The sequence below is a fragment of the Lynx rufus genome, unplaced genomic scaffold (genome assembly GCF_022079265.1).
Source record: "Lynx rufus isolate CCGP_SWC_20201006 ecotype Redwood Valley unplaced genomic scaffold, mLynRuf1.p SCAF_4, whole genome shotgun sequence".
Taxonomy (NCBI): Eukaryota; Metazoa; Chordata; class Mammalia; order Carnivora; family Felidae; genus Lynx; species Lynx rufus.
Window position 1 is genome coordinate 82275520 of NW_025814856.1, and position 24780 is coordinate 82300299.

Sequence of the window (24780 nt, forward strand, 5' to 3'; positions counted from 1 at the left end):
AGAACTTCTCAAACTCAACACCCAAAAAACAAATAATCCAGTGAAGAAATGGGCAAAAGACATGAATAGACACTTCTCCAAAGAAGACATCCAGATGGCCAACTGACACATGAAAAAATGCTCAACATCACTCATCATCAGGGAAATACAAATCAAAACCACAATGAGATACCACCTTACACCTGTCAGAATGGCTAACTTTAACAACTCAAGCAACAACAGATGTTGTCAAGGATGCGGAGAAAGAGGATCTCTTTTGCATTGTTGGTGGGAATGCAAGCTGGTGCAGCCACTCTGGAAAACAGTATGGAGGTTCCTCAAAAAACTAAAAACAGAACTACCCTATGACCCAGCAATTGCACTACTAGGCATTTATCCAAGGGATACAGGTGTGCTGTTTCGAAGGGACACATGCACCCCCATGTTTATAGCAGCACTATTAACAATAGCCAAAGTATGGAAAGAGCCCAAATGTCCATCGATGGATGAATGGACAAAGAAGATGTGGTGTATATATACAATGGAGTATTACTCGGCAACCAAAAAGAATGGAATCTTGCCATTTGCAACTATATGGATGGAACTGGAGGGCATTATGCTAAGTGAAATGAGTCAGTCAGCGACAGACAAAAATCATATGACCTCATTCATATGAGGACTTTAAGAGACAAAACAGATGAACATAAGGGAAGGGAAACAAAAATAATATAAAAACAGAGAGGGGGACAAAACAGAAGAGACTCATAAACATGGAGAACAAACAGAGGGTTACTGGAGGGGTTGTGGGAGGGGGGATGGGCTAAATGGGTAAGGGCACTAAGGAATCTACTCTTGAAATCATCGTTGCACTATATGCTACCTAATTTGGATGTAAATGTAAAAAAATAAAAAATAAAATTTAAAAAAATAAAATAAGTCAGAAAAAGACAAATACCATACAATTTCACTCATATGTGGAATTTAAGACGCAAAACAAATGAGCAAAGAAAAAAAAAAGAGCGAGAGAGACAAACCAAGACACAGACTCTTAATTATAGAGAACATATTGATGGTTACCAAAGAGGAGGTGTGTAGAAGGATGAGAGAAATAGGTGATGGGAATTAAGAAGTGCACTTGTGATGAGCACTAGGTGATGTATGAAACTGTTGTATCAGTATTTTGTACAGCTGAAACTAATATAACACTGTATATTAACTATACCGGAATTAAAATAAAAACTTAATTAAAAACATTAACTCAAGGGTATACATGTACCCTGATGTTTACTGTAGCATTATTTACAAAAGCCAAATTATAGAAGAAAAAAATGCAACATTGCAAAATGTGGGGAATACACTGCCTTTAACAGACTTATAATTTAAATGCTAATATTAACAAAAATTCTAAAAAAAAAAAAACTGTCTAAAATCACTGACCTAATGTTTTATCTGAGGAAGCTAGAAAAAGAGGAGCAAGGAAACTCCAAGTTAATAAAAGAAAGAACATAATAAATAAAGAGCAGATCAATTAATACATCAGAAAACAAACAATAAAGATACTAACAAAGTGAAAAGTTGGTTCTTTGAAAATAAAGTCTACCCTCATTAATCAAGAAAAAGAGAATACATATATCAATATCAGCAATGAAGAGGAAAGAAATACCACTACAGATCCTATAGGCATAAACAGGAATATAAGGGAATACTCTGCACAGCATTACGTGAACAAATGTGACAATGCGATAAAATAGACAAATTCCTTGAAAAGTACCACTTACTGAATGTAAAGTCAGACAAAACAGAAAATAGAATAATAAAATATCTATTAACTTATACAGTAATTTCATTCTAGACAAACATGCTGAAGTAATACATTGGAGAAAGAAAGTTTTGTCAACAAATGGTGATGTAACAATAACATCCAGATGGGAAAAAATAAATCCGGATTTCCTGACTCAGATTAAACACAAAAATTAGAGATTGATCAAAGGTAAAAGCAAAAATTTGAAAGCTGCTAGAGGAAAACATAGGACAGCTTCATGATTGAAGGCAGCCAAAGATTTCTCAGGACACAGAAATCAATAGCCATAAAAATAATTGGTAAATTAGACTTCATCAAAATGGAAATCTTCTCATCCAAATACACCATTAAGAAAATGAACAGACAGGGGCACCTGGGTGGGTCAGTTGGTTGGTTAAGTGTCCAACTCTTGATTTCGGCTCAGGTCATGTTTTCAGTTGTGAGATTGAGCCCCGTGTCAGGTTGACTGTGGAGCCTGCTTTAAGATTCTCTCTCTCCCACTCCCTCTGCCCACACTCTCTCAGTCGAAAGAAAGAAAAGAAAGAAGAGAAGAGAAGAGAAGAGAAGAGAAGAGAAGAGAAGAGAAGAGAAAAGGAAAAGAAGAAAAGAAAAGAAAAGAAAAGAAGAAAAGAAAAGAAAAGAAAAGAAAAAAGAAAAGAAAAGAAAAGAAAAGGAAAGGAAAGGAAAGGAAAGGAAAGGAAAGGAAAGGAAAGGAAAGAAAACAGAATGACTGACCAGGCAAGCCACAGGCTGAGGGAAAATACAGAAAAACAAGGTTACAAAGGATTGTTCCCAGAATATATAAAGAACTCCTCCAACTCAGTAACAAAAAGACAATCCAACTGAAAAATAAATGAGCAAAAGACCTGAACAAAATTTCACAAAGATATATTAATAAGCAGTAAGCGCATGAAAAGTACTGAACATCATTAGTCATCAGGGAAATGTAAAATAATACCAGAGGGATACCACTGCACACGAGTAAAATTAGAAGACTGACAGGGGCACCTGGGTGCCAGGTGGTTGGGTGGCTGACTCTGGATTTCAGCTCAGGTTATGATCTCACGGTTTGTGAGTTCGAACCCTCTGTTTGGTTCTATGCTGACAGCATGGAGCCTACTTGGGATTCTGTCTCTGCCTTTCTTCTGTATGCACACAACAGGCATTCTCTTTCTCTCTCAAACAAATAAATAAACATAAAAAAAAATAAAAGACTGACAAAAATGTTGGTGAGGATGTGGAACAACTAGAATTGTCATATGTTGTAGAAAGGAGTGTAAAAGGGAACTTTGGGGGAAAAGTCTGGAAGTTTATCATACCTACTCAAATCAGTGATTCTATTCCTACGTATTTACCCAAGAAGGGGAAAAAAATATATATCATCCATATATGTCTTCATAAAATGACTTGTCTAAGAACGTTCATACCAGTTTTATTTATAAATGCCAAAAATTAGACATAGCCAAGGTATCCAACAACAGGAGAATGGATAAACAAATTAAGCTTTCTGGTTACCTGCTTCCACTTTTGCACTCTCTGGTACATTACAAAACAACAGCTAGGTTGCTCTTTAAAAAAAAATTAAATATTACTTGCCTGCTAACACCTGTTGTAGCTGAAATTAAGTCCCAACTCTCGCAATGTCTACAAAGGCCCTATGATCTAGCCCTCATGTACCTTATCTCCCACAACTCTCCACGAGTTCTGCTTCTGTATCTGTATCTTGAAAATGATAGATCCATTCCATTTTCAGGGCTTGCGCTAGCTACTCCTCTATCTGGGGAGCTCTGCATCCAAAATTTTATGAGCCTCTTTCCCTTTATTCTGGCTTGAGTTCAAGTGTCCCTTCTTCAGACCCTCCCTGATTACTAACTGAAGTAACTTTGTTTTCCCCATTCTCTATCCTATTACCCTCTCTTATTTATTCATTGCACAATCTGAAGTTATCTTTGGTTATTTGCATGCTTATTGTCTTTCTTCTCAGGCTGAAGGTAAGCATGGAGACTATGTTTTTGTTGACCAATATTATGGTCAGTACCTAAAAGAGTTCCTGAGATACAACAGGCACTCAATAAATACATGTTGACTAGTTACTGCCATACTCAAGGTTGTCTTCAAATGTTAACAGAATCTTGAGAGCAGTAAATAAAGACATAATTTATACCTTTCTTCCAAAGTATTAATATAGATATTGAAAGAAATAAAGGAATTTATGAAATGAACACTTCCTTAATAATTAAGTTTAAAACATAGTGACTTGTTCTATATTATAGATAATAAACTGGAAGAGGAGAAAGAGAGGGATAATTTATTGAATAACTACCATGCATTGTGATGTATTTTATATACTGTTGACCCTTGAACAACATGGGTTTGAACTGTGTGGGGCCACTCAAAAGTGGATTTTTTTCTATAAATATACAGTACAGTACTGTAAATGTATTTTCTCTTCCTAATGATTTTCTTAACATTTTATTTTCCCTTGCTTACTGTATTGTAAGAATACAATATATAATGCATATAGCATACACAATACGTGTTAAATGACTGTGTTATTGGTAAGGCTTTCAGTCTACAGTAGGCTATTAGTACTACTTTAATTATTATCTCAACAACCTTGTGCTATGTAAATGGCATCCATTTTATGTAAAAAAAAATGCAAACTCAGAGACTTGGTAATTTGAGAAAGTCACACAGCTAATATATGGTAGGACCAAAATTTACCACCAAATCTATTTCTAAAGTCTATACTTTTCTACACTACCAGAGATCAAAATATGATAACTTAACAAATGTAAAACTTTTTTTCTTATTGTAAGAGATTCTTCCAAAATAAAACTCAAAGTTTATCAATGATATTTACAAAATAAGAATTCAAGCTTTATTTACCTTCATATATTTGTGGATTTTTAAGAACAACCTAAAGCCATGGACACAATTTATATTTTGATAAAGAAAATTATAAATTATAGTTCTTAACACTGTACTCAGGTCATTTTCTTTGAGTGGACAGAGATTTATCAAAGAAAAAGAAAACATTTCATCTTAAAATCCCTCTAGTACTTAACAGTGAGAAAAAGTTCATATGAAAAATTAACAAGAATTCATAATGTTAATCATTTGTACAGTTTGAAACCATCTTCAGAGATGTAAATTGCTGCTCATTTCATCCTTGCTACTACTATTCTTTTCCAGTATGGATAAATAACCATTTATTTCCACTTTTAGAGAGAAGGGTTTTTCATTTATGTTTCAAATTTCCATCCAAGAATAATACTAGCATGATCATATCATATTGTATTATAAATAGTCCTCAAATTCATATCTGCCTAAAAGGCCTTCTAGTTGGTAATGAAATTCCCTGTGCCTCATTTTGCAACATTCTTCTTCTTTCCCCACTTGCCTTAATGCTACAAATGCCACCCATGTCTAGCATTTTCTCTCCCCAGCTGGCTCAGCTTCTTACCAGCATACCTTTTTGTTCACACTAGAAACTTCCTTTACTATACTTAGGTGTGTCCTCTGATGAAATGGCATGAATAGTTAACAGTAAATCTCCATTTTCCACTGGAACACAGGTAAATCTTTCTGTCTTGTCTTAGTTAAAATGATTTACAACTATCATGAAAGAAGCCTTTATTTTCAACTTAGTCCCTCATTGAACATAAAAGTTATAATCTCTGGAAAATTATTTAAAAAGATATGTACTTTAAGTCAGAAAATCTAGGAGTGATAGTGCAAAGGACTAATGGACATGTTCACTATTAAAATCAGTACAAAGAAAGGAAAAATTTAAACCATCGAAAAGGACAAAGCCAAGAGGCCCCGGGCATTCATCCTGGCAATAAGCCACAGCCTCCCCTCAAAGGTCCTCATTTTCCATCCATACTCCCAACCCTCTAAGGCCTAAAAACAACCACCACTCTTATGCCTTTGCCTATAGGTAAGCAGGTGCTCCTTGGGATAGAGAAAAACTCTATCTAAACTATCTGGAAAGCTGAACTTTTCTCCCACAGGCACAGCATCACATGTAGTGAAGAGGTCTTAAGTACCATTAGCCACTATTAGTTCTGGCCTGGGATTGGAACAATAATTAAAATGACAATTATTTATTGGATTTTTACCATATGTCAGACACCATGCTAAAGTACTTTATATATATGATCTCACTTCTTACAATAACCCTCTACAATAGGTACTTATTATAATTTCTATTTTTTTCAGATGTGCAAATTGAAGCACAGAGAAGTTAAGTAATTAGCCCATGTATAGAAAGTGGTGAAATCAGGAGCACCTGGGTGAATCAGTCAGTTAAGTGTCCCAACTTTTGATTTTGCTCAGGTCATGATCTCGTAGTTTCACGAATTCAAGCCCCATAGGGCTCTGCACTGGCAAAGCAGAGCTTGCTTGGGATTCTTTCTCTTTCTCTCTCTCTCTCTCTCTCTCTCTGCCCTTCACCCACTCTCCCTGTCTCTGTCTCCCTCAAATAAATAAATAAACTTTAAAAAAAGAAAGTGGTGAAATCAGAATTCTAACTTTATTCTTATTGATACCAAATCTATAATTATATAATATATACAGGATGATGAGTCAATGAATTTTCAGAAACAATTTTACATATTCATACATTGGGTCTGCCTATATTTGACTTGCATATCAGGAACATATCAGATTCATGAGCTAAACTTCAGATTTTATTTATAAAATATCACAAATATAACTATTTTTAAAAGCATGCAAAATTTACCAACTAGCAGCTTAGCACATACCTACTGTGATGTTGCCCATGTTGCTGTGTAATGTTATATTGCCTGCAAAAGAGAGAGAAAAAAAGACAATTTTATTTTTTATTATTATTATTTTTTTAATTCTTTTTTTTTTTTTTCAACGTTTATTTATTTTTGGGACAGAGAGAGACAGAGCATGAACGGGGGAGGGGCAGAGAGAGAGGGAGACACAGAATCGGAAACAGGCTCCAGGCTCCGAGCCATCAGCCCAGAGCCTGACGCGGGGCTCGAACTCACGGACCGCGAGATCGTGACCTGGCTAAAGTCGGACGCTTAACCGACTGCGCCACCCAGGCGCCCCAAAAAAGACAATTTTATATATTAGGGAAAGTCTAAAAATGAACTATTATAATATATGGTTTTCTATAACATGGTTGGATATTCACAATATTATTTAATAACACTGTTATTGTTGTTGGCAATTCTTCTCAGTAGTACAAAGCTAATAAGAGAATTAGCTGAAACTCTGAAATAACTAGCTTTAGTCATCTATACAAACTCTCTTCCAATATTCCACCTTAATGTTCTCTAGCATAACTACAAAACAAACCACCATACTCTCTGGGAAACGTGGATGAAAAATAATGATACTTCTATAATCCATAAATGAAAAAGTTGCTTAAACATACTATGTATTTTTAACATAAACATTGCTGTATTTATCAGACCACTCAAAGCCAAGTTTTAAGCCAACTAAAATAACACTGAAATAATCTGTGGAAAAAAGTTATTACTGTTATTTTTCAGGCCGTGATGCCATGTCTGTTACATTAAAATAGTTTCTGTGCCAAGAGTCAAAGAGTTTGGGGCAGGAATAATGAACACATTGAAGTATGACTAACAAAGAAAAAGGTTTCATAAGCCTTTTGATGAAAACATATTTTCCAGGAAAAGTATAGGATACTGGAACTGCTCTTCCCAGCCCCCTTTCCCCCAATACCAAAATTCATAGGATTTTTCTTCATATGTGTGTTTATAGACTTATTCCTAGACCCAAACGACCTATGTTTACTGTACTGAAAATGTAATCAAGGTTACTTCTTCTGTCAGAATTCCAAAACTACTAAAAGAGTAAAGGAATAAATTTTATCTCACAAATAATCTAGGGTAAATGAACTCATTTATTTAATTTCTTACATCCTGTAAATACCGACATGTATCATCAGCACCTGAGAAAAAGCAAACAAATCACTTGATTCATTTGTCAACAGTCAGATGTATTTTGATTGCAAAAATCAAAGAGTCTTATATTCCTTCATGTGAGGATATGAACAAGGAGTACATTTGTGTAGAAATAAAACTTGGTTTGTGTGGAGAAATTAAGCTCCTAAAATTATTTTCAAGTCTCAGTAAGTTACAAAGTTATAAAGATCCTTTTAAATGTGTTATGTAAATATTATTTCATCGGTGTGTTCCAGACACTCTCTTCCAATTTTCAAACCCAGTAAATGCAGATTCACCATCACATGCAAACAGTGGCCAAAGATCATATAGCTTCTAAGGTGGCTTTCAAAGATCCCTGACTCATGGTATTCAAGCCCTTATATAATCTCTTCCCTTCATGCATAGGTTGGACCTAATAATTTAACACAGAAAATAAGGCAAAAGTGATGGGATGTTGTTTCCAAGATTAGGTTACAAAGGGATTCTGGTTTCTGTCTTGGTAGCCCTTTTCTGCTCTGATGGAAGCCATCAGCCAACTGCCCAAGAAGCACACTAGGAAGGAATCAATAGAGGCCTCTAATGAACAGGATCTGAACTCAAATCCTGCCAGCAACCACGAATGAGCTAGGAAGCAGACTGTCCCTTAGTGGAACCTTTAAATGACCCCACAGCCCCAACTGACAGCTTCGTAACAACATCATAAGAGGTCTTGAGGCAGAGGATCCAGTTAAGCCACACCAAGATTCCTGACTCATCCAACTGTAAGATAGTAAGTGTTTGTTGCTTTCAGCTGCTAAGTTTTGAGGTAATTTGTTACACAGGAAGAGGTAACTAGTACAGATGTTGAAAGCTAAAAGAGGGGTGCTGCCATAATAAATACTTAAAAATGTAGGAGTAGCTTTGGAACTTGGCAGTGAAGCAGAGGCTGGAAGGATTTTCAAGAGCATGTTAGAGAAAGCCTAAATTGCCTTGAACAGACTGTTAGTAGAAAGCTGAGTATGCTTTCCACAAGGACTCAGATGAAGTGAGGAAAATGTATTTAGAAATTGGAAGAAGGAGGGGCGCCTGGGTGGCTCAGTCGGTTAAGCGTCCGGCTTCAGCTCAGGTCATGATCCCAACAGTCTGTGGTTCGAGCCCCACGTCAGGCTCTGTGCTGACAGCTCAGAGCCTGGAGCCTGCTTCAGATTCTGTATCTCCCTCTCTTTCTGCCCCTCCCTGACTCATCTCTGTCTCTATCTCTCTCAAAAACAAATAAACATTAAAAAAATTTTTTTTAAATAAAAAAAAAGAAAATTGGAAGGAGGATCCTTGATAAGTAGTTGTAGAAACTTAGCAATACCATCACCTTCAGTAATGTGCATGCAAAGTAAGAAATGTGCCTTAATGAACTGAGGGATTTAAGATTTCTAAGCAGGTTAAAGTATTGTAAGTGCTACTTTTTTTTTTTTCACTTACTGTAAAATGCAAGAGAATAAAGATAAACTAATCTAAAGAAAGGACTGTTAAACAAACAAGACCAGGGCACAAATAGTTTTGAAAATTCTTAGCCACTCCAAACCATAAGAGACTCTTAACTATAGAGAACAAAACTAAGGGTTGCTGGAGGGGAGGTGGGTGGGGATGGGCTAGATGGGTGATGGGCATTAAGAAGGGCACTTGTGATGAGCACTGGATGTTATATGTAAGTGACAAATCACTAAATTCTACTCCTGAAACCTATACTACACTATACATTAACTAACTTGAATTTATAAATTTTTTTTTTTCAACGTTTATTTATTTTTGGGACAGAGAGAGACAGAGCATGAACGGGGGAGGGGCAGAGAGAGAGGGAGACACAGAATTGGAAACAGGCTCCAGGCTCTGAGCCATCAGCCCAGAGCCTGACGCGGGGCTCGAACTCACGGACCGCGAGATCGTGACCTGGCTGAAGTCGGACGCTTAACCGACTGCGCCACCCAGGCGCCCCTAACTAACTTGAATTTAAATAAAATCTTGGAAGAATAAAAATTCAAAAAAGAAAAAAAAGAAAAAAAATTCTCAGCCCCCCCAGATGACAAAAGATGTTAAAGGTGGGAATAGCTTTCAAACAAAGTTTGAATCCAAGAGCATTGGCAGAACATGGCCTAAAAATGAAGCTGAGAGGTGACTGCAAAGACCACAGAAAGATCAACAGTGGTACCTTATAATAATAATAATAATAATAATAAATTATACAAACAATCCTTTAAAAAGATTAAAAGTATGTTTCACAGATCCTCTCAATCAACAGTCAATACTTCAGAAAGCTTGAGTGCATTTTACCTCAGTATCTCTGTGGAAGCCCACATTTTGAAGAGATTCTTGGATGTGGCTTTTATCTAATGGAATAAACCCCAGTGTGATTCACAGGAGGCTGACAAAATTTTTGAGAGAATAATAACAGCAAGCACACCGCTAAACTGAACTGAAAGGAACAATGACAGTACAAGGTAAAAAGAGACCACTGGACCCCCAAAATTCTGTCAGGCAGCCGACTGAGAAAATCACTCACATGCAAACATACTTCACGAAAAAGGAAGGATGACTCAGAGGAAGGAACAAAAGCACAGAGGGCAAAGCATGAAATGCTAAATAATTACTCCCAGGCCTTGAGATATAAATCAAGGAAACTCCAATATTTGCCCACCCAAATTTTAAAATCACTATGGAGCAGTGAGCTCTTTATGCCTCTCATTTTCCTCCTTTTGAACAGTAAGGTCTATACCAATTATCCTATACCTGTCCCATGATTGTATGTTGGGTGTGCAGGTAGGTTGTGGGGGAGGGGTGGTAAAGTGAGGGGGGAGGCGGCTAGATAACATCTCTTTAGTTCACAGGTCTTCAGATTCAGAGAAACTGTTCTTGATGAGTTGTACTTAAGCAACTACACCTGAGGAGTCTCATCAGGTGATGAGACTGATTTTGATGTAAAGATTCTGGACTCTGATGCGGTGCATAATGGGATGAAACTTTTAGGAAACTTGGAAGAAAGGAGGTGTATTTTGCATGTGAGAGGGACATTTGGGGGAGGGGCTGGAAGACAGACTGGCCATCCAAAGCCTTACGGGATATCTGGGAAGATATACACATAAAAAATTAAAAATCAGTATTTATTAATAATTATAAGTGACAGTCCTAAGTTAACAATATGTATTAGGTGCCATGGCCACTCAGAGGAAAGAGACTAAAATGACCAGGCACAGACAACGAGAATGGTCATATTGGAGATACAACTAGAGCTGAGACTTTTTTTTTTTAATTTTTTAACGTTCATTTATTTTTGAGACAGAGGGAGACAGAGCATGAAAGGGGGAGGGTCAGAAAGAGAGGGAGACACAGAATCTGAAAACAGGCTCCAGGCTCTGAGCTGTCAGCACAGAGTCCAACGCGGGGCTCGAACTCACAGACCGTAAGATCATGACCTGAGCCGAAGTCGGCCGCTTAACCGACTGAGCCACCCAGGCGCCCTGAGCTGAGATTTTAAACATGGATAAACTTGAATATTCTGAGGAGGAAAATTTTTCTTGGAAGAAGAATAACATAAGCAAAGGTAAAAAAAAAAGTAGAACTACACATGCTATGTTGAAATCATGCAAATCAGTTAAGCACAAGCAATTAGGCAAGTCTATGAGGACGGAGATCATGTCTTTCTTATTTAGCATTATATCCTGAAAGGTTAGTACAGTGCCCACTACATAGTAAACATTATCATTTTTTAAACAAATGTTCAAATTAAGTTTGGAAAAACATGTGAAGAGCAATCTGTAGAAGAGCCATAGAGTGCTAGTCTTCTACTGACTTTATCCTAAATTGATGAAGTCAGTGAAGAATTTCAAGATGGATAACAATAAGAAAACCATGCTTTAGGGAGACTAACCTAGTGTGAGACAGTGAAGACATTCACTCAGAATTCTCTTTATTGCTTCCACCTCCTGAACACTTCAAACATAAGATAAAGTAGACCACTGATTTTTCTGATTATAACTGTTAGTAAAGAACTGTAATAGTTTTATAGTCAGTCCTTTAGCAAGCGAGTCCAGTTGCCCACTCAGGAAGGCAAAAGAGCTTTATTATCTTACACTAGTCTTCAACTAAAGCTATAAAAATTTGCTATTTTTTTTAACATTTATTTATTTTTGAGAGAGAGAGAGAGAGAGAGAGAGAGAGAGAGAGAGAGAGAGAGATTGTGTGAGCAGGGAGGGGCAGAGAGAAAGGGAGACACAGAAACCGAAGCAGGCTCCAGGTTCTGAGCTGTCAGCACAGAGCCCAACATGGGGCTTGAACTCACGAACCGTGAGATCATGACCTGGGCTGAAGTCAGACATTCAACCAACTGAGCCACCCCGGTGCCCCCCAAAATCTGCTGTTTTTTAATGAAAATATGTTCTTTCTCAAAAAGCCTATCATTAGTGCTCATCATGAAAGTAAAGTGACCTCAAAGAAAGTTATGGTTCTTACAGCCATAAAACAGAAGTTTTAGATCAATTAAAGAATGAAGGACTAGTTCATATTATAGTGGGACCTTAGAGTCTCAGACTACATCTTTCTTGAATGTTAAAGAGTTCTGTGCAATAAAAGCATAGTGGAAGGAAAAAACTATGGAAATAAGGAATATTTGTAAATATAAAGAATATTTCAAAATATCTTTGTCAATGCTAAGGATTTTAAGTTTATTTTTATTTATTCTGAGAGAGAGAAAAAGAGAGAGAGCAAGTGGGGGAGGGGCAGAAAGAGAGGGAGAGAGAGAATCTCAAGCAGGCTCAGTGCTGTTAACACAGAGCCCAATGTGGGGCTTGAACTCACAAACCGCGAGACCATAACCTAAGCTGAAGTCATGAGTCGGATGCTTAACTGACTGAGCTACCCAGGTGCCCCATGTCAATACTAAAGGATTTTTAAAGCAATAAATAAAAAATGTATTTTTAACTCATATCAAAATATTTAGGAAACTCTATCCTAAACAGAAATATTCCAAAGTCATGAGAATATACAAAATGGACCTTTTACCTCAAATACTTTGTGGAATTAGGTAGAATATTTAAAAGGTGATAACTAAGTGAGCATCACTAGCACAGTTTTCTATATTTTGGTTCCACCTATTTCATCTCCAACCACTAAAAACAATAAACAAATCAACTACTTTAGAGGGGTGGATCTATGTTAAAGGCTTCTTTGTAATAAAGGAGACACCACATGGTTTGTACTATGTGTGTGTATTCTTCTTTCAAGTTATGTTAACTTCTCCACAAACCCCAGTGTTTGAGAAAATATATTGCTTTTTTCAGCCAGTAATTCTTCATTCTAGTATGGTCAGAAGGAAAAATAAACTATCAATTAGAGATAAACATTAGTTTATTTTTCTTCACTAAAATAAATGTGATTATGGTTTAAAAAGCACATATCCTCAGTTTCCCAAGGGAATTTTACTTTTTTTTTTTTTTTTTTTTTTTTTGAGAGAGCACGTGCATGCAAGTTGGAAAGGGACAGAGGGAGACGGAGAGAGAGAATCTTAAGCAGGCTCCATACCCAGCATGGAGCCTGATGCGGGCTCAATCCTACAATGTGAGATTGTGACCTGAGCCAAAATCAAGAATCAGATGCTTAAACAACTAAGCCAGCCAGGCCAAACATTTAAAGAATAGTTAATACTTACTCTTCTTAAACTGTTCCAAAAAATAGAAATGGAAGGAAAACTTCCAAACTCATTCTATGAGGCCAGCATTACCTTGATTCCAAAACCAAAGACCCCACAAAAAGGAGAATTATAAGCCAATATCCCTGATGAATATGGATGCAAAAATTCTCAACAAGATACCAGTAAATTAAATCCAACAGTACTTTTGAAGATTATTCACCACGATCAAGTGGGGTTTATTCTTGGGCTGCAAAGGCAGTTTAATATTTGCAAATTAAGCAATGTGATACACTAAATTAATACAAGAAAGGATAAGAACTGTATGATCCTCTCAACAGATGCACAAAAAGTATTTGACAAAGTACAGCATCCATTCTTGATAAAAACCATCAACAAAGTGAGCATAGAAGGAACTTGCCTTAACATCATAAAGGCTATAATATGAAAGACCCACAGCTAATATCATACTCAATGAGGAAAAACTGACAGCTTTTCCTCTACAGTCAGGAACAAGACATTCTCATCATTATTTAATGTAGTACTGGAATGTACTAGCCTTAGCAATCAGACAAAAAAGAAATAAGTGATCCCAATTGGCAAGGAAGACGTCAAACCTTCACTATTCACAGGTGACATGATACTCTATGTAGAAAACCTGAAACACTCCACCAAAAAATTGTTAGAACTAATACATGAATTCATTAAAAGTTGCAAGACACAAAATCAACATACAGAAATCTGTTACATTTCGATACACCAATAATGAAGCAGCAGAAAGAGAAATCAAGGAATGGATCCCATTTACAATTGCACCAAAAACCACAGGATACCTAGGAATTAACCTAACCAAAGAGGTAAAAGATCTGTACTCTGAAAATTAAAGAACACTTACAAAAGAACTTGAAGAGGACACAAAGAAATGAAAAAACATTCCATGCTCATGGATTGGAAGAACAAATATTGTTAAAATGTCTATACTACCCAAAGCAATCTACACATTTAATGCAATCCCTATCAAAATACCACCAGCACTTTTCATAGAGTTAGAACAAATAATCTTAAAATTTGTTTGGAACCACAAAAGACCCTGAATAGCTCAAGCCATCCTGAAAAAGAAAAACAAAGCTGGAGGCATCACAATTCCGGAGTCCAAGTTATATTACAAAGCTGTAGTCATCAAGACAGTATGGTAATGGCACAAAAACAGACACATATATCAGTGGAACAGTATAGAAAGTCCAGAAATGGACCGACAACTATATGGTTAACTAATCTTCGACAAAGCAAGAAAGAACATCCAATGGAGAAAAGACAGTCTCTTCAACAAATAGTGTTGGAAAAACTGGACAGCAATATGCAGAAGAATGAAAGTGGACTACTTTCTTACACCATACACAAAAATAAATTCAAAATGGATGAAAGACCTTAAATGTGAGAAAGGGAACCATCAAAATCCTAGAGGAGGGGTGCCTGTGTAGAGTATATTACGCTAAGCAAAATAAGTCAGTCAGAGAAAGACAAATCACATACAATTTCACTGATATGTGGAATTTAAGACACAAAACAGATGAACATAGGGGAAGTAAGAAAAAAAAGAGGGAGACAAACCTTAAGAGACTCTTAACTATTGAGAACAAACAGGGTTAGTGGAGAAGAGGTGGGCAAAGTATGGGCTAAATGGGTGATGGGTACTGAGGAGGGCACTTGTGATGAGCCCTGGGTGTTATATGTAAGTGATAAATCACTAAATTCTACCCCTGAAACCAGTATTCCATTATATGTGAACTAACTAGAATTTAAAATAAAAACTTGAAACAAAAAATAAAATAAAATAAAATAAAATAAAATAAAATAAAATAAATAAAAAGCACATAACATCAATAATCCAAACGGAGCAAGCAAATATCCTTAAAGGTTAAATTCTTTTTGTATTTTGAGGAGGTGGGGGGAGGGTGAGAAGTAAGGGAGGCACTTCCCATTTGCTAGCCACAGTTCTAAATGCTAAGAATACAGAGATGAATAAAACATGATCCTTTCTATTGAGGAATTTATAATTAGGCAAGAATGTACAGATCAATGGAAGGCCAGAGATGAGGAGCAGATGCTTTCAATGAGTACTGAAAAATTACTAAAAGTCAATGAGGTAAAGAAAGGTGGGAAAAGCATTTGAAGACTATCAACAGAATGATCAGTAGGTCTAAGACTCTAATCAAGGACTCAGGAATATAAAACAGGTAAGAATATATTCAGATAAGTAAGAGATTATGTAATTCCGGAAGGCACAGGGTCCAAACAGAAAGTTAGGCCAATCATCCAGGCAATCGGAAAGGTTTGAATAAGAGAATGCCATGTTGAATGTGTATTTCTAATAAACAACCATAGGCTACAGTAAGGAGGATGGAGTTGATGAAAGAAAGACTGGAAGCCAAGGTATTGCTGAGTTGAGGCAAGAGATGACAGGAGTCTGAAATAGAACAGTAGAAATTAGAAAGAGATGAGATAGAATGAGGAAATATTTAGCTAATAAAACCCACCTAAATTTGGTGATTAATTAGATGATTGGGAGGTGAGAGAGAGAGGAATCTAGGATTACTTCAATCTTTCTAGCTTGGGGAGTTTGGTACATGGTAATATCAGAAACTGAAAATAGAAATAAAGGAGGAAAAACACATTATGGATAAGGTTTGTCAGGGGGAGGGGAAAATAAGAAAAAAAAAGTTAGAAATGTTGAGTTTGAGATGCCTGTAAAGATCCAATTAGCTATATCTACCAAGCAGATGGATGTATAAGTCAGAAGTCAGGGCTAGAGATACAGATTTGAATTACCAGAATACAAGAGTAGTTAAGACTCAAAAGCATGTAAGATGCCCAAGGAAAAGAAAGAAGCAAAACAACAATAAAACAGGATGAAATCTTGGAGAATACCAAGGGAATGGGAAAAGGAGGAGCTCACAGAAGTTTGAGAAAGATCAATTATAAATATAAGACACGAAAAAGACTGCCAGTGCCCACTAATATTTGTGGCTTTTCTCCTGCCTTAGAACACTGCTAAACTCTCAATCTCAGCCTCTTGCAGTTCGATAAAGTCATTTAAAATATTCTGGCTAGGGAAAAAAGATGAAACAAAACAAAAAAGACCAAAAGACTAGAAAGTACCAGAGAATAGCACCAGAAACTCTGGCAACACAATGGCAATAAGTTCCTATCTTTCAGTACTCACTCTAAATGTCAATGGACTAAATGCTCCAATAAAAAGACATAGGGTAACAGAAAGGATAAGAAAACAATATACACCTAACTGATGTTTACAAGAGAACCATTTTAGACCTAAAGACACCTTCAGATTGAAAGTAAGGGGATGGAGAACCATCTATGATGGTAATGGTTGCCAAAAGAAAGCCAGAGTAGCCATACTTATATCAGACAATCTAGATTTTAAAATAAAGACTGTAACAAGAGATGACGAAGGGCATTATTACATAATTAACAGGTCTATCCACCGAGAAGATGTAGCAATTGTACACACTTATGCCCCCAACATGAAATTACCCAAATATAAATCAATTAATCACAAACATAAAGAAACTTATTGGTGATAATACCATAATAGTAGGGGATTTCAACACCTCACTTACAGCAATGGACAAATCATCTAAACAGAATATCAACAAGGAAACAATGGCTTTGAATGACACACTGGATCAGATGGACCTAATTGATACATTCAGAACATTTCATCCTATAACAGTGGAATATACATTCTTCTTGAGTGTACACAGAACATTCTCCAGAATAGATTTGTGTGCTGGGACACAAATTAGCCCTCAACAAGTACAAAAAGATTGAGATCATACCGTGCATATCTTCAGACCACAACGCCATGAAACTTGAAATCAACCACAAGAAAAAATTTGGAAAGACAGCAAATATTTGAAGACTAAATAACATCCTACTAAAGAATGAATGAGTTAACCAAGAAGTTAAAGAGAAAATTAAAAAGTTCATGGAAGCCAGTTTAAATAACACCACAGCCCAAAACCTCTAGGATGCAGCAAAGGCAGTCATAGGAAGGAAGTATATAGTAATCCAGGCCTTTCTAAAGAAGAAAGGTCTCAGATACACAACCTAACCTTACACCTTAAAAGAACTGGAAAAAGAACACAAAATAAAACCCCAAACCAGCAGAAGATGGGAAATAATAAAGATTAGAGCAGAAATCAATGCTATTTAAATTAAAAAAAAAAAAAAAAACAACAATAGATCAAATTGATGAAACCAGGAGCTGGTTCTTTGAAAGAATTAACAAAATCAATAAACCCCTAGCCAGTATGATCAAAAAGAAAAAAGAAAGGACCCACTAAATAAAATCAAGAATTAAAGAGGAGAGATCACAACCAACACTACAGAAATACAAACAAAAATAAGAGAATACTATGAGCAATTATATGCCAATAAATTGGCCAATTTGGAAGAAATGGACAAATTCCTAGAAACATATTAACTACCAAAACTGAAACAGGAAGAAAGAAAAAATTTGAAGAGACCCATAACCAGTAAAGAAATTGAGTTATTAATAAAAAATTTCCCCAAAAAACAAAAGTCCAGGGTTGGATGGCTTTCCAGGGGAATTCTACCAAACATTTAAAGAAGAGTTAACACCTACTCTTGTGAAGCTGTTCCAAAAAATAGAAGTGGAAGGAAAACATCCAAACTCATTCTATGAGGCCATCATTACCTTGATTCCAAAACTATACAAAGACCCCACTAAAAAGGAGAACTACAGACCAGTTTCTCTGATGAACATGGATGTAAAAATTCTCAACGAGATACTAGCCAACTGGATTAAACAATACGTTAAAAGAATTATTCGCCACAATCAAGTAGGCTTAATACCTGGGATGCAAGTCTGGTTCAATATCCACAAATCCATCAATGTGACAAATCAATAATAAAAGAAAAGATAAGAACCACATGATCCTCTCAATAGATGCAGAGAAAGCATTTGAAAAAACATGGCATCCTTTCTTGATTAAAACTCTCAAGAAAGTAGGGATAGAAAGATCATACCTCAAAAGCATAAAAGCCATAAAGAAGAGACCCACCGCTAATATCATCCTCAACGGGGAAAAACTGAAAGCTTTCCCCCTAAGGTTAGGAACATGATAGGGATGTCCACTCTCGCCACTATTATTCAACATAATACTGGAAGTCCTAGCCTCAGCAATCAGACAACACAAAGGAATAAAAGGCATCCAAATCAGCAAGGAGGAAGTCAAACTTTCACTCTTCACAGACGACAAGATACTCTACATGGAAAACCCAATAGATTCCACCAAAAAACTGCTAGAAGTGATCCATGAATTCAGCAAAGTGGCAGGATTTAAAATCAATGCACAGAAATTCATTGCATTTCTATACACCAATAATAAAGCAACAGAAAGAGGAATGAAGGAATCAATCCCATTTACAGTTGTACCAAAAACCATAAAATACCTAGGAATAAACCTAATGAAAGAGGTGAAAAATCTATATACTGAAAACTGCAGAAAGCTTATGAAAGAAATTGAAGAAGACACACACAAAAAAGGAAAAACATTCCATGCTAATGGATTAGAAGAACAAATATTGTTAAACAATCCTAAAATTTGTATGGAACCAGAAAAAAAAACCGAATTGCCAAAGCAATCCTGAAAAAGAAAACCAAAGCTGGAGGCATCACAATCCTGGACTTCAAGATATATTACAAAGATGTGATCATCAGGACAGTATGGCACTGGCAGAAAAATAAACACTTAGATCAATGGAACAAAATAGAGAATCTAGAAATGGACCCACAAACATATGGCCAACTAATCTTTGACAAAGCAGGAAAGAATATCCAATGGAATAAAGACAGTCTCTTCAGCAAATGGTGCTGGGAAAACTGGACAGCAACATGCAGAAGAATAAACCTGGACCACTTGCTTACACCATACACAAAAATAAACTCAAAATGGATGAAAGACTTAAAACATAAGACAGGAAGCCATCAAATCCTAGAGGAGAAAGCAGGCAAAAACCTCTGACCTCACCTGTAGCAACTTCTTACTCAACACATTTCCGGAGGAAATGGAAACAAAAGCAAAAATGAACTATTGGAACCTCATCAAGATAAAAAGCTTCTGCACAGTGAAGGAAACAATCAGCAAAACTAAAAAGTAACTGACAGAATGGGAGAAGATAATTGCAAATGACATGTCAGACAAAGGGTTAGTATCTAAAATCTATAAAGAACTTATCAAACTCAACACCTCAAAAACAAAAAAATCCAGTGAAGAAATGGGCAAAAGACATGAACAGACACTTCTCCAAAGAAGTCATCCATATGGCTAACACGCATATGAAAAAATGTTCAACATTACTGATCATCAGGGAAATACAAATGAAAACCACAATGAGATACCACCTCACACCATTCAGAATGACTAAAATTAACAACTCAGGCAACAACAGATGTTGGCGAGGATGTGAAGAAAGGGGAACTCTTTTGCACTGCTGGTGGGAATGCAAACTGGTGGAGCCACTCTGGAAAACAGTATGGAAGTTCCTCAAAAATTTAAAAATAAAACTACCCTATGGCCCAGCAATTGCACTACTAGGTATTTATCCAAAGAATACAGGCGTGCTGTTTCAAAGGGACACATGCACCCCAATGTTTACAGCAGTGCTAGCAATAGCCAAGGTATGGAAAGAGCCCAAATATCCATCGACAGATGAAGGGATAAAGAAGATGTGGTGTACACACACACACACACACACACACACACACACAATGCAGTATTACTCAGCAATCAAAAAAAAAATGAAATCTTGCCATTTACAACAACATGGATGGAAATAGAGGGTGTTATGCTAAGCAAAATTAGAGAAAGACAAATATGATATGACTTCACTCATATGTGGAATTCGGGATGCAAAACAAATGAACGTAGGTGAAGGGAAGCAGGAAAAATATAAAAACAGGGAGGGGGACAAAACATAAGAAACTCTTAAATATAGAGAACAAACAGGGTTGCTGGAGGGGTTGTGGGTGGGGAGAAGGCTAAATGGGCAAGGAACATTAAGGAAGACACTTGTCGGGATGAGCACTGGGTGTTAATACGTAGGGGATGAATCACTGGATTCGACTCCTGAAATCATTATTGCAGTATATGCTAGCTAAGTTGGATGTAAATTAAACAATAAAAGTAAATAATAAAAATAAATTAATTAAATAAAATGAAATATTCTGGCTAAAAACATATGGCAGAAGCAATATATATACTTTTAGGTTTGGTTTCTGAAATTTTTTGCATGAACCTCTAATCGCTCTTCCTTTCGTGGAAGCTTGGAAACCACACACTGAAGATGGCAGCATCACTTTTACAGAGAGAGTCAAGTCCATCTAAGGAACTGAGTCCAAATACAGCATGTATCACATTGTCTAAATCCCCCCCAAAATTTATGCTGTCTGTACCACAAAGCAAGCAATTCCTTTCTAGTATTTATATTAAAAAGTTTTAAGTGTCCAGAGTCAACATTAACATAACATTGTCATATGTCAAAATGAAAATCAAACCAAAACTTTACAAAAGACTTTAAATAATAAATCCTAGAATTTAAACAAAGCATGTTCATGAACTTCATGAAAAGTTCTATTTTATCCAATAAAAGCTTGTCTTTTGAAATTGTGTATTGTTTCTGTCTTTCTAAATTCACAAGACAGATTAATAAATTCACCAGTGACCAAAAATCATTTCTTAAAGCAAATTCAGACATTTCTTTATGAAATTCTGAGTGATATCAAAGTTATCAACTGTGCTTGTATAGCTAATGGAACTTTTACTTCTGGGAGTTTCTAAAATCCAAAGTAGTTGAGTAGAGAGAAAATTAGAGAACTAATGCTCAGTAATTTATTTATCTATGTATATTCCCAAAGAACCTAAAATAAGACCCTAAATTACATGGGGAAGCTAAATATTTAAAGTATACTTTTATTCATTGATAACTTATTCCAAGTAATAACATAAGTTAAATATAAAATGCTAAAACAATTGTCATGAGTTTGTCTACATATTTATTTTATTTTTAGTGTTCGTTTATTTATTGAGAGAGAGAGAGAGAGAGAGAGAGACCAAGAGCAGGGGAGGGGCAGAGAGACAGGGAGAGAGAGAATCTCAAGCAGGCTCTGTGCTGAGCACAGAGCCCAACACAGGGCTTAATCTCACCAACTGTGTGATCATGACCTGAGCTGAAATTAAGAGTCAGACATCTAACCAACTGAACCACTCAGGTGCCCTGAGTATGCCTACATATTAAACTCTCATTAATCGTTTAAATTGTGTTATAAATAAAAACCAACCCCAGCAAACCATTTCAAGGAAGCTTCTGTTTCTCTTTAGAGTCAGGAGATTATATATATTTATATTTTAAAAACATATTTAGTAGAATACTAAATATAAAAATATGTTTATATCTTATACATACATGTAGAGGACTTTTTAAAATAATAAACATTCAAATAGCAGAATATAATAAAACATAATTCACATAGTATCTAATGTTTTTGATAATTTAGAAGGAAATCAAGAGAGTAAACTGTCCCAAAATTTTATACCTAAGTACAAACTATCCAACTACTTATTCTCCTAGATTGCTAGTGCCAAGAGAGTAGGGAATATTTGTTGAATCAACGAATAAACTAGTTTCTTTTATATTAGAAGACATACATACCTAATATATATGATTCAACCAACCTTACAAATAGTGAATATCATTAGTCAATTAACTTACTCATTTTCTTATCTAGAATATATAGTTAACTATACCTAATAATTCCATTTGGAAAACCATTAGGATAGATTTTTCTTCTTCTCTACATCTAGGAGTCAATTTGCAAGGCCAGAAAAGACATATTACTGCTTTCAATATCCCTTTTCTCATTACTGGGCATCCTCTAAGTACTTAACACTGTGTTGGGTATTGGTTTGCCATCAGGTTATATGAACAAACAGAAAATATATACAAGAAATAAATTTCATGCTCTCTCTTCCTTTATGGAAGCCTTAGAAACCATACACTGAAGAGAGCACTTTTATGGAATAAACTGAATTCCTAAATATCTCCATGAGACTAAGTTGAACCGAAACATTGTACAGAACATCCACATTTTTTCCAGATGTCTTAAGGCATCACAAATGTTACTGAAACTGGAGTTTACGATATAGATCATAGCTGAAACAGTTCATCTGTGTGGTAGTGCTGTTTGTCTAGAGGAAACATCTCCAGAGCATGCCAGGAATCCCTCAGGGCAATGATGGCATTTGGGTTCACCATGGCTATTACACAGATTTGTTTGAACACTGTTTACAAATATCTCCTAGAAGGTCAAGAAACCTGGATTAAATTCTTGCTCTTCCATTAATTAACTTGTAATGGAGAGAAAACAATTAGACATTTCTAAGTTTTGTTTTCATTTGTAAACAGCCAAATGTCCATTAAGTGAAAGGCGCTGGTCCACTTTGGCACTCAATACATGTTTCTTTTCAATTTGCTTTCAAACCATCCACCCACCCACTGACACCAAGACCTCCAAACTAATATTTCTTGGTAAATCTATCAAAAAAGACAACTAGACAGCTACTGACATTGTATTTGTGGTAAAAATGGCTTTTTTATAACATCTGTATGTTGGGTTGCTAAAAATCTAAAAAAAAAAAAAATCAGTTTAAGCCTTGTTAAAGGAAAAGGAAGCCAAACTAAATAAATCCTAGATAGGCAGGTCTTAGAATGAATCCCAAATTTGTTTTCTGTAAGCCAGACATTTAGAAGTAGCAACACATTTTCCCATAAAAACAAGTTTTAAGATTCCCAAGCCAGCTTGTTTAAATATAGCCAAAATATAATTTGTGTTATATGACCATCCCCATTGAGAAGAACAAAGAATTCACTGCAATATATACTCAGAATTCCAGCTTGGGATGATCTTCAGAAGATATTCCTCCTTCCTAAAATCTTAGTAGCTAGAACATAGGGACTTCCTTTCACTAGCCACGACTCTGATCTTCTCACCAACTAGGATGTAGGCCTAGAACATTGCCTGTTCTTCCATACCCTTCCCACCTCCAAACTCCAAACTCCAGTAGCACATTCACATACTGACAATGATGTCCTTTAGGACAAGGATGGAAATAAGGGTAGCATGAGAGAGGCAAGAAACGTAGGCTTGTCTGAAAGGTGATTAAAAAGTAGGCAGACACTGGTGTGACTAATAGGAGGGTTTCTTTCTTATTTCTTTCTCTTTTACATACTTACTATCACTGAAAAACCAAAGGAGATTGTGGGCCAAGGACCAGATGGAGGAAAGCAGGATTGTATAACATGTAAGCTTTTCTACAGTGGCAAATGGATCAAATTTTCCCTTCCCTTACTTCTTCTCACCGATGTACCAGTATTACAAATAAAGAAGATGACATTCAATCCTTTGATTACACCACTAGTTCTTTAAGGATAGGGATCATCTCCTGCCCAACTATGTACCCTTGGTGTCTGAAAGTATGGCACACAATAGGTGGTCAATATGTGTACTGAATGAATCAATAAATATAACTTCAATGAATGCTATGATTTGTCATCCAGAACCCGTTACACCTGAGGGCTTATTTTCCTAGCTGATGGGAGTACTGCTGGCAGACAGCCCTCAGCTGTCAGCCCTCTTAGGGTATTATCTCAGCTGAAAAGAGCCATCTTAGCCCAAAATCATACTCCTTCCTGGGGCATCTTGCATCTAATGATTGGGGATCTAAAGGTCTAGTTTCCCTCACCTCAACTTGAGACAATTCTGAGGACCACCCCAGCTTTAGAGCTCCCCCTTGGGACTGCTGTGGCTGCATCAGGTCCAACTTCTCCAGTAGAAATTGGGCTTCCTTCGTTTGCACAGCATTGGTTCCAAGACGCCTCCTTAGTAAATGTGCTGCACTCGAATTTCCATCTCAGTGCCTGCTTTCAAGAAACCCAACCTGAGGACAACAGCCCAAGAGAGGATCCAGATCTGACTCAGATTTAAACCACGCAAGGAAAGGTATCTGACTTCATATTAAAGGTCAGTAAATATAAAAGGCTTTACAAAACTTAAGGAACAAATTATTTTATCCTTAGCAATCTGTTTCCATTTCAGCACTTTAAGTAATCAATAATCAAGAGACTTAAGAGTTTTTTTGAGGACTTCCTCAAAAAAAGCGCCTCTGTTTACTCTCATGTAAGCTATTAATGGCAAACTGTACCAAATTCAATTTTATCTAAGTTAAAAGAAAAGAAAAGAAATTAAACATTAATGGATTTAATGTAAATATGGTAAAAAGCACTGCAAAGATCAG

General features: G+C 36.2%; 1 protein-coding gene across 1 annotated transcript in view; it reads right to left on the reverse strand.

The window, feature by feature from the left end:
• FAM185A (family with sequence similarity 185 member A) overlaps window positions 1-24780 on the reverse strand; it is a 76480-nt gene that overhangs the window by 29799 nt on the left and 21901 nt on the right. The window contains exon 5 of the mRNA XM_047097171.1: window positions 6550-6591. Coding sequence (XP_046953127.1) covers window positions 6550-6591 — 42 coding nt within the window. The remainder of the gene's footprint in view (window positions 1-6549; window positions 6592-24780) is intronic.